At 31.2% G+C, this 12,111-nt stretch overlaps 1 protein-coding gene across 1 annotated transcript in view; it reads right to left on the bottom strand.

Annotated features, from left to right (window-relative positions):
* CASD1 (CAS1 domain containing 1) overlaps window positions 1–12,111 on the bottom strand; it is a 47,628-nt gene that overhangs the window by 15,968 nt on the left and 19,549 nt on the right. Inside the window, exons 6-10 of the mRNA XM_008571660.1 lie at window positions 8,347–8,391; window positions 7,799–7,922; window positions 5,808–6,022; window positions 3,878–4,300; window positions 2,728–2,817 (exon numbers count right to left, since the gene is read on the bottom strand). Of these exons, the coding sequence (XP_008569882.1) occupies window positions 2,728–2,817; window positions 3,878–4,300; window positions 5,808–6,022; window positions 7,799–7,922; window positions 8,347–8,391 (897 nt within the window). The remainder of the gene's footprint in view (window positions 1–2,727; window positions 2,818–3,877; window positions 4,301–5,807; window positions 6,023–7,798; window positions 7,923–8,346; window positions 8,392–12,111) is intronic.

Genomic DNA, 12,111 nt, shown 5'->3' with positions numbered 1-12,111 from the left:
ACGACCACATTATCATTATCATACCCAAGAAATTTAATATGAATATAATAGTATCTACTATACAATCCATATTCAAATTTCTCCAATTATTCTAGTAATATCCTTCATGGTTAAAAAATTTTTTTTGATCTAGGAACCTCAAATAAAGGACCACATATTGCATTTAGTTCTCATGCCTCTTTAGTCTCTTTTAATCCAAACTGTTTTCCTTTTGTCTTTCATGAGTCAAGTATTAAGTAAAACAAAATTTTAGTATTGAAAATATATTTGGAATTCCAACTTCATTAGATTTAGGAGCCAGGATAGCTTCTGGTTCTGTTCTTTTACTAGTCCCCCAAATTTTCCTCATGATCTTTTACTCAGGTCTTTTCATGAAAGTTACAAACTCTCAAAGGCAAGAAAACCAATCGAACACCAAATCATTTACTGTATATACCAAACTTGTTGCTCTCTCCATATTAAATTCAGCATTTTATCCATATTTGATATAAATTATATTTTAAAAGAATGTTTATACTAACAGTTACAATCTGCCAGACCATCTGGATTTTTTTTAGTAATTCTCTGGAATTTGACAGTTTCTCTTTTGGCATAAAAACATGGCACAACTAAAGTTTGACATATTTTACTGAAAATAAAAAACATTAAGATTAGGTAATTAAAATAACTGTGGCAGTTAAAAAGTTTTTAATGAGAGTAATCCCTCAAATATCTAAGAATCCATCCCGAAATATGTTATAACCTGTATTAATAATGCTTTGCCAATGTAGATATAGGTAATTTGAACTACAAAATCCTATATAAAATAACAGAGATATATTCATTGATCATTACAGATGATCTGTTAATGAAAAGTATATCTTTCCAAAGCAGGATTGATTTATTGTAACATAGAATGTACTGGTATGTAGTTTAAGAAGATCTTCTAGAATTTTAGGTTGGTAAATGATTATAACAGAATGCCAAATTGACTTCATTCTTTTATGATCTAAATCCTTTCTGAAATCACTGAATTGAGGAACTTCATCTGCCATTAATTCTTTCTACCTGATTTTTTTTACAGTAGTATCAGCAATTAATTATGTCTCGAGTGGCATTTTCTTAAAACAAAGACCCTTTTTCCTCACAAGATAAACCCAGTCTTTATTCATACGCCAGAGATATTTCTAGGATTCAATATTCATTTTTACTTACTTCTTGAGAGACTTTCTAGATTTATCCTACAAATTCTGAGCTGGGCTTAAAAACTAAGTCTTACTATCTCCATTCCTCCTTGGATCTCTTTTACTGTCTTGGCTCTTCCATAACTATGAAATTCACTAGCTCTCCTTCAGTTGCAGTATCACAGGAATTTCACTGTTGCCACAAATATACATTTCATAGCCATATCATTTCAGTAAAAATTACACTTCATTCCTCTGCTTCTGCTCTTCAAACAAACCATCCATAAAAATCACCAACCATTTTTGAAAATAATAAGACAATAAAGAATTGTTTTCAAATTGCTGGAGCTACCTGAAAAATCCCAGTAATAAAATTATTTATCTTCTTAATTGCTGTTATGAAATTTTTAGAATACTTTCTGGTAATACTCCCCTCTTACTCAATTTATCATTGATTCAAATATTGTTTATAGATGGGTTTAACATGGGCAAATAAAGCAATAAAAAACAGCTCAGTTCCCAAATTATGAATGAGTTTCTTAAATTTTTTCAACATATTTTATAGAAGTCAGATTGCATCTTTACTATAAAAATTGTGTGGAAAGTGGTTTTTAGGCTCACCCATTTTTTTTTTTTTTGACCGGTAAAGGGATCACAAGCCTCGGTACGGTGTTGTCTGTACCACACACAGCCAGTGAGCGCACCGGCCATCCCTATTTAGGATCCGAACCCGCGGCCTTGGTGCTACCAGCGCCGCACTCTCCCGAGTGAGCCATGGGGTTGGCCCCACAAAAGCTTGTTTTAACTGTAATGTAGCCGGTATGTTACAAATCAGAATGAATACATTTTTTCTAATCCTGCCATATCCAAGGTGGCCATGGATCATGAGAATCCTAAGTCTTTTAAAAAGACACCGAGGGAGATGAAAACAAGAATTTTGTCCAGGTACAAAAGGTACTGGGTGACTAAAGTAAGGGTCCTCCATCGCATGGAGGAGATAATATGTAGGAAGTATGATATGCCCTACTTGGTCTACAAGGGCAATCTAGCTATATCTGAATTCTGAACACTGGGGCAAGAGAGTTCTAAGTTTTTTAATCTTTCAAGATATAAACATAGTTGGTCAAACTTCCTAAAATACAGTGAAGGGTGGAATATAAAATATAATAATCTAATTTGATTTCTTTTGATAGTAACTTGCCTATTCTAAATCCTTTGTACTTGTCATCTACAAAGTTTCTTGATACTTTTAATTAGTTGTTCAACAAGATGACATGAAATAATATCCATAGGCATCAGCTATTTCTATTATATTACAATTAAGGCCAACTAAGTACAAATCAGTTATTGTCTTATCTTTTTTTAAAAAATGCATTTTGCTTTTAAAATTATGCATTCTCAAAGAGTTGGGAGAAGAATGGGAAGGCAGAAAGACTGGGTGGGAAATAAGAAGGGTCTATAACAAGTAGAGAATATAAAATACAAGAATTCAGTGCCCTGAAAGAAACATTAAAGTGATATTATTTCCTATACTTTCTGAATTAAGTAAATTCAAAATACTTACTGTACTTGCTCCAGAGATATGATAAATCAAAATCACAAGTTGCATCCAGCCTTTCCATTCATCTGTTTGTTCTCTATTTAATACTTTAGTCTGTGTAAGGAAACCAAAATCTGTTTTAAAATTCATCATAAAGTATATTGGACAGTATATATTATGTATGTTAAATTTTTTCTTACAGAACATAAAGCTAATACTTCTGTCAAAAGAACCTTTGGGGGGCAATTAAAAACTGCCATTTCATTTCTTGCTAAAAGATGAAATTAAACTATTTTAACTAGTATAGAAATTTGAAAATAAATATAAACTAAAAGAAATTTTGAATATTTAAGTTGATCCTTATGGTTTTATATTAAATTGACATTTAAACTATGACAGATGTGGGTATTTATAAATCTAAAAATGGCATTCTATAATTTTCTTCAATAAAATCTTAGAATTTCAGCGTTAAAAAAAGATTTTATAGTTCCCTTACACTTTGTTGTTAGAAAAAGCTCCATTATAATTTATTTTCCCTAGTATATCCTCACTGCAGTTGAAAACCTGATTAATTATCCTTATATGAGAGTTACGTTTTACAAGAGAATTTATTAATTCAAATAAATCATGCCTTGTAAAGAAGTTACACAAACATTCTGAGCAATGACAACAATTCTAAAACAGGAAATTCAGAATACTGTGAGTAGTGGGCACATCATTATGTAAGTTCTAATTTGTGTGTGTGTATATATATGCATGTCTGACTGATAAATAAGTACAAAATATGTATGTCCATATAGGAATTTGTTAATAAATTATATATTTTTTACTTTATAAAAGATAATAGTATCATGTGCTTGAATACCACTGTAAAAACAGGAGTGCTTCCACTGCTCTATCCCCGAGCAAAATACTACTAAGTCAGGACATCTTTTTCACAGGTCATATTTTCCAACTTTTCAACAATCTTCACGTGACTCTCTGAACCTCCTCCAAACTACTCTGAGAAAGCAACAGTTAAGAGTCTACTAAGTGAAGTATAACTTAACATTCCTTTATCCTCATCTATATAAATGTCTGTTTTATCTGGCATGATAAATGATATTATTTTTTAAATTTAGAGGTGTAATGAGATAAGAAAGATAACATGAGCTAAAAAGAAAGTTACTCTTACCTCTTTAGTATTTTCATTGTAAAATACTCCCAAAACCAAGATGTAGATAATTGGAATAAAGAAAGATGAATGTGTATAAAATTTGTTTTCTTTCATAAACAGATTTGCACGGTCACACATATAGAAATAAGCCATAATCAGGCCAAGTTTGCAGAAAGACTGTAAAAGTATTTCTAATGGAGACACAGGACTACTGACAATATTTTTCTTCTCCTCTCCACTTTCCAAATCAGTACATGGCTTATTCTTCCGATGAGCATTACGATGAATTATATAAAAAATTAAATATCCAATAATAGATAAAGTGAAAAAAAGAGCAGCTAGCTTCTGTATGAGAGTAAGAGGAGGCCGAGGTTGACAACAGGAACCATCTACAGGCTTCAAAATCTTATTGCAATACACGTTCATAAGAATCATTGCACTCTGTGAACAAATCAAGTTATTTGGTTATTATCTTGTCAATGATATATTTCACATTAGATTTTCTCCTGTGAATACCGTTGAGTTTTCAGCCCTGAAACCAAAATGCTTTTGTACTTTTTGCTACCATTTCCAAAAACTCATGCAAATAATGGTATTCCTTCAATCTGTAATAGCTAGCTCAGGGTGTTTCTAACTTTTGGAGCTATGATCCATAATAAAAAATTAATTTTATCTTGTGACCCAGGACATATTCACAGCTAACAATACCTATGCTTACTACTTGGGATGCAGTCTGACATTGTTCTATTCTATACCTAAAAAAAAAAATACTGATTTTATGACTGTTAATGGGTCATGAACTTCGGTTAAAATATTGACAAATGCCAAGGACCAAAGAATTTTAATTAGCAGACTTTCAAAACAGAATATACCAGAATATTTAAGATAGAGTTCCAGTCTTTAGATATAAAAAAAAAAATGTAAAATAACTGCCACCAAAAAACTATTAATTCTTAGCTAACAATATTTGTAATAATGCCTTTCATTTGGTTTACAGCTTATAGATCATTTAGGATTCTAGTTTTAAGACTTCTAACATTAAACAAAATGTAAAATCTTTAACATGGTTTGATTGTAATAAAATTATTCTAGGCAAGCTGTCAAGATTCTAATTGAAGATTTAGTTAAACTAGTTTCATAAAAACTTTATAGTTCAGGCATCTGTAGAACTCTAGATTATTTAAACCCAAGCATTCAAAGTATTCAAATGTTTAGAAAATCTTGCAGATGTTAGCTTACAAGTTCCATCATAAAGTTTTTAAGCAGCTTCTGGGGGAGGGGCGTTCCACAAAAGCCCCTTATAGTATATGGAGAACCATGTATCTATGCAGGAGAGAAAGAGAACCATTGCTTTTTATCAGATACTGAAAGGGCTTACGTGTCCCTCAAAAAAGGTTAAGAACCACTGCTCTATAAGAAAAAAAATTCCAATTTGTCGTGTGTGTGAAAAATTATAACTATGCAGTTCTCTTTCGTACTTAACTTAAATCTCTTTCCACCAATCAACCAAGGTTTGTTCAGTATCCACTCTGTACCTTGAATAATGATTAGGGTATAAGAGCTATAAGGAAATAATAAAATTTAATTTATATATTAAAAAAAGTGCTCTTCACTGAAGCTTAGTCTTGTAAACTTAAGGTTTAAGGTAAGGGAAACAAAGTAGTAGTTTTCAGACATGAGTATACTGAGAACTTATGCAAGCTTCTTATGAGACAAGGTGTATTAACTCATTTCCTCTCTTCCATAACTTTTCTCAGAGTATACTAAAACTGTCACTTATATATTCAGCTGGATGACAGAAAGCAAAATTATTTCTATACGTATCTTTAAACTATCAGTAATTACGATTTCAGTAAAATAATTTATTTATAATCATGTTATAGTGACTTATGGCTATAACCAATTGATATTATAGTCTCCATCTACTGACAAATGTAAGAATTCTTACAGTTTCTCTGCTTGATTCAGGAAGATGTAAGCCATCCAAAGACTCCATGATTGTTTCTTGAGCAATTAATTTGGAAACACTGAACATCTTAACATTTGATTTAGAATTTTTGGTGCTACTATTCAAAATACTGACTGCAGCTTCATTATAGGCATCTATCTTCTCATTAGTGATCATCTTCCTATTTTCACTTAATAGATCTTCATAAACGGGATCTGCAAGTGAAATAATTTTTAAAAACACACTTTAAAATCCCTATTGGTAGAAATTGTGATTGTGCAAGTTAGTCAATCCACATTTCATATTTTGTTCTAAAGTACAGATGATACCAGGTGTCTAATAATTAATTTTTACATAAAGCTTGCCAAGGTTTACAATAGATTTCCTATCTCATATTCAATTTTTGAGTCATTTGAATATCTCCCACAAATTTAAAGAACTTTTGTCTCTTCCCCATATACATAGCTTTGGGGAAACATTTTTATGTTTTACTATGTCTTAAGAGTTTACAATTTTTGGATGATGGGTTATACTGTGTGACAAGAAATTAAAATTGGATATGGAAGATTACCCAATTAAGAATAGCAGTGAATCTTTTTTTTTCTCCCGTCACTGCTTAATTCCATAAACTCTGTTCACACAATTAGGATGTAATATTATTGAGGATCAAGGTCTGTCTATTATCACTTACTATAAATAATTTAAATTTAATTTCTCATTTTAGTAAGATAAAGGTTAGCAATGAGTCTGTGAACAAAACAGGGACTGTGAAACAGACTAGCATCACCCTTTCTTGTTTCTTATTTCCTTGACATTTAACTTGGAAATAATCATGAGTTTCTGAAAAACAGCTTAATTGCTAAAATATCCAAGGCATTTCATATTGCGCTAGACATTAAATAATGGATATTCATAAATTCCTGAAATGAATTGACCTAATGTCTACTTTCTCTTAAAGAATTTTATTACCGAGTATAAACTAGAGGGGGTGAATTTAAATATATTGTCAATTTAAAAGTATGTTTACTTCCAATGATTCTAATATTATAAAACAGACTTATTAATATTTTTTCTCTATATTTCTCAATCACAATAAATATATTTTGTAAGAAACAAAAAATCAGAGGTAAATATCTCAGTTGCCTTTACGACTTATCTCTTTGTTACATTCTATAGCCACTCTGCCTGCTGAGATTTCTTGGAGGATGTTTTTTATTCAGTTAGTTTTTACTTATTACATTTATTAGTCACTTATTAATATTTTTTCTCTATATTTCTCAATCACAATAAATATATTTTGTAAGAAACAAAAAATCAGAGGTAAATATCTCAGTTGCCTTTACGACTTATCTCTTTGTTACATTCTATAGCCACTCTGCCTGCTGAGATTTCTTGGAGGATGTTTTTTATTCAGTTAGTTTTTACTTATTACATTTATTAGTCTGTTATTAATATTTTTTCTCTATATTTCTCAATCACAATAAATATATTTTGTAAGAAACAAAAAATCAGAGGTAAATATCTCAGTTGCCTTTACGACTTATCTCTTTGTTACATTCTATAGCCACTCTGCCTGCTGAGATTTCTTGGAGGATGTTTTTTATTCAGTTAGTTTTTACTTATTACATTTATTAGTCTGTTATTAATATTTTTTCTCTATATTTCTCAATCACAATAAATATATTTTGTAAGAAACAAAAAATCAGAGGTAAATATCTCAGTTGCCTTTACGACTTATCTCTCTGTTACATTCTACAGCCACTCTGCCAGCTGAGATTCCTTGGGGGATGTTTTTTATTTATTTAGTTTTTACTTATTACATTAATTAGTCTGTTCCTTAGCAAATAACTCAAGTTTATTCTAATTTTGCAACCCTTATTTCCAAATTTATTCCCATGAAGCTGTAATTTTGCTTTGTGAAGTAGAAGATGATAAAAACTCATGCCTCAAAATATATACAAAGTGACATGTTTTCATTACTCATTCCTTACCTTGTAAGACCCAATAAACATCACTAGTCTTTGCCAATTTTTCTAAAAGTGGTGCTATGGAGGTAATGTTCATTTTATATTGAGAAAGCGCTTCGTTGCTACCATTGTGAATCTTGATGGACCACTAAGAAGTAAAAATTAAGCACTAATTCAGTATTTATCAGTAAAATTAAAGTATATAATTTACCTATTATAACAAAGGTTGTTATTTTAAGACAATTCCCATTTTTACTCAATATTAGAATAAAATTTGATCAAATTATTTCATGAAATATATGAAAGCAGTCAGGAAAAGTATCTTAAAATCAGACTTTCAATGTATAACATTCAAGAAAATATAATTTTAAATATAAAATAATACTAATATTTGATACTAAATATCCTAAGTTCATTCAGATCTTTTATTAAAATTATTGTCTGATTAATTATAATAGAAATAGAAATTAAAATAAAAGTATGATCGAGAATTTTACTAACATAACTTTTTCTTAGAATGTCCTTAAGTGTGAAACAAAAATCATTATGTAAGAATACAAATAGTAACTTACTGTGGCAGCTCCTGCTACAATCACATGGGGCTTTGCAACAGAATCCTAAAGGAAGAAAAATCTTCATAATAGTATTATATCCAGTTCAGGGAATTAATACAAGTACAATCATTTAACTTTTTCCTTAAAATTTAAGTTCTTCTTCCTTATAAATGCATTTTAAGTTTCTGTAATTCCCTATGGGTTCATGTTATAACAAGATAGAAATCTAATGGTTAAAATTTTACATGGCTACATAGTTATACAGGATGGCATGAGGCTTGCATAGTTTAATTTCTTGGTGTTCTTAAAAAAGACAAAAAGCACTCAGAAATCTAATATGACCTAATAGTGTTTTAAACTCTAAGTAAACTGCTTAGAGTAAAGCTCTAGTGTATCGTGTCAACTAAAAGGTATTCACAGAAGCCCACAGGGTACACAGTGTAAGTATTAAATACAATACAGGAGTATGTTACCTAAAGAAACATAGTCTTTTGGGAAAGCTAAATCCAATGTGTATTTAACAAAAAAAGCTGATAATTATTAAAGACCACATGTGGAAGGAAAAATCCCTACAAATCCTCACCAAATGCAAATTTTACTAATTATAATATATAGTAATAGTATATTTGAGTATAGTTGAATATATGTAGCTAACTATAACCGATGTCTTCAAAAAATTCGTAGAAAGATTCATATTATCTTTTAGTTTTATTTTTCCAGACTCTTTGAAGTACCCTCATATATGCTACCTATATACAATTATAGTATAATATTATATAGTAATTAGTAATTTACTAAGTATTTTCTCTTAAATTATCTCATTTTAATATAGATTCTTGCCACCCTTTGAGGTAGGCAGGAAGATATTATACACATCTCATAAAACAAGGATATAGACTCAGAACGGCTAACTGGGTATTGCTGAGGCCTGGCAGGGACAGAGTCAGAGCTTAACTCTTCTGACTTCTCAGTTCAATGCATTTCCCATAACATCAAAGGTCTAATATTACAATCATGTGCACAAGAAACAATTAAAAATAAGCAAGAAATTCTAAAAAATCTGATCTATATAAAATTAAAATGATAGTTACTGTCTTATTATAAAGATAATACATACTCAGTGTATCATATGGTGAAAATAGAGAAAAATAACAAAATGAACCCATTTATCTTCAGAGATATGCCCATTTTCAGTCTAGCATGCTTCATTTTACACTGTTAGAGAATTTTTTAGTGAAAAAAGTATTTTTTTCTTTTTCCTCATTCCTAGGTGGCTCCCCTTCTCATTCTTCACAGTGGTATTCCCAAGCCTTATACTTCTTATTCAGGTCCCTCTTGTCCTTCTTCTCCTCAGCATGAAGTCTACTTCTCAAACTTCACCGAGAAAAAATAATTCATCTGACATGTGTACTCTTGCCTTCTTTCCTGCATTCTTACAACTTCATCTGTATACACACCCAGCCTATCTTCTTCTGACAAGACAGTAAAAAAAAAAAAAAAAAAAAAAATGTCCCTATTTCTTTCAATGGCTAACCCCTTACTCGGTGTCTAGATTCCCTCCCTTTTCACTTCTGGAGGATGATCCATGGATCTTCTCCAATTCTCAGTATCAATGTCGTCCTCCTCCCCAACTCTCCTTCCTTCTCTCAACCAAAATGTATTAAATCACCTTTATCCTCAAAAATTTTTCCTTCAAAAGCTGAAAGCTTTTCCTCTTAGATCGGAAACAAGATAAGGATCCCCCTTTCACCATTTTACTCAAAATCATAATGGAAGTCCCACAAGAGGAAGAAATAAAGGCACCCAAATTGGAAAGGAGGAAGTCAAACAGTCCCTGTTTGCAGAGAACATGATCTTGTATATAGAAAACCCTAAAGACTCCACCAAAAAACTATTAGACCTAATAAATGAATTCAGTAAAGTTACAGGATACAAAATCAACATATAAAAGCCAGAAGTATTTTTATATACTAATAGCAAACTATCTTTAAAAATAAAAAATCAAGAAAACAATTCCTTTTATAATAATTCCAAAAAAAAAAAAAGATACTTAGGAATAAACTTAACTAAGGAGGTGAAAGATGTCTACAATGAAAACTATAAAGCTTTTAAGAAAGAGATTGAAGGGGACATAAATAAATGTAAAGTTATCCCATGTTCATGGATTGGAGGAATTAATATTGTTAAAATGGATATTCTACTCAAAGTGATCTACACATTTAATGCAATCTCTATCAAAATACTGATGACACTCTTCACTGAAATAGAAAAAATAATCCTAAAATTCACATGGAACCAAAAAAGACCCTGAATAGCCAAAGCAATTCTAATGAAAAACAAAGCTGGAGGCAACCTATTACCTGACTTCAAATTATACTACAAAGAAACAGTAACCCAAACTGCATGGTACTGGCATAAAATCAGACACATAGACCAATGAAACAGAATAGAGAGGCCAGAAATAAATTCACACACTCACAGCTAACTGATCTTTAATAAAGGTGTCAAGCATACATACTGGGGAAAAGATATTCTCTTCAGTAAATGGAGCTGGGAAAATTGGATAGCCATATGCAGAAGAATAAGACTAGATCCTCACTTCCTACCATATACAAAAATCAACTCAAAATGGACTAAAAATTTAAGTGTAAACCTGAAACTATGAAACTGTTAGAAGAAAACACAGGAGAGATGATCCACAACATATGACTGAGCAAGAAATTTTTAAATAAGTCTTCAAAAACACAAGCAATAAAAGCAAAAATAGACAAGTGAGTTTACATCAAACTAAAAAGCTTTTGCACATCAAAAGAATCTGTTAGCATAGCAAAGAGACAACCTACAGAATGGGAGAAAAATATTTGCAAACTACATCTGACAAAGGGTTAATATCAAGAATATAAGGAATGTAAACAACTGAACAGTAAAAACCCAAATAACCCAATTGAGAAATGGGCAAAGAATCTTAATAGACATTTATCAGAAGGTACAAAAATGGCCAAGATGCATATGAAAAAATGCTCAACATCAGCAATCACCAGGGAAATGCAAATCAAAAGAATGAGATACTAACTCACTCCAGTTAGAATGGCCATTATCAAAAAGACAAAAGAAAATAAGTGTTGGTGAGGATACAGAGAAAAGGGAACACTTGCACACTGTTAGTGAGAGTATAAACAAGTACAGCCATTATGGAAAACAGTATGGAGGTTTATCAAAAAATTAAAAACAGAACTACCATTTGATCCAGCAATACCACCTACTGGGTATATAACTAAAGGAAATGAAGTCAGTATGTCCAAGAGATATCCATACTTCCATGTTTATTGCAGCACAATTTACAATGGCCAAAATATGGAATCAACCTAAGTGTCCAACAGTGGATGAATGGATTAAAAATGTGAATAGAATGGAATAGAATACCATACAGCCATGAAAAATAATGAAATCCTGTCATGTGTGACAACCTGCATGGACTTGGAGCTCATTATGTTAACGAAACAAGCCAGGCACACAAAGATGAAAACAAAACAAAAAAAGTTAATATTATAGAGACAGAGAGTAGAATAGTGGTTACCAGAGATTGGGGAGGGGAATAGGGAAGGGAAGACAGGGAGAGTCTGGCTAATGGGTACAAAACTACAGTTAGACAGGAGGATTAAGTTCTGGTGTTCTATGGCACAGTAGGGTGATTATGGTTAACAGTTGTTTTGTATATTACACAATAGCTAGAGGAGAGCCTTTGAATGTTTTCACCCCAAAGAATTGAAAAATGCATGAGGT

This window comes from Galeopterus variegatus, unplaced genomic scaffold, assembly GCF_000696425.1.
Source record: "Galeopterus variegatus unplaced genomic scaffold, G_variegatus-3.0.2 Scaffold43, whole genome shotgun sequence".
In the NCBI taxonomy this organism is placed as follows: Eukaryota; Metazoa; Chordata; class Mammalia; order Dermoptera; family Cynocephalidae; genus Galeopterus; species Galeopterus variegatus.
Note: the sequence above shows the minus strand (reverse complement) of the source record. Positions and strands in the feature narration are given on the sequence as shown.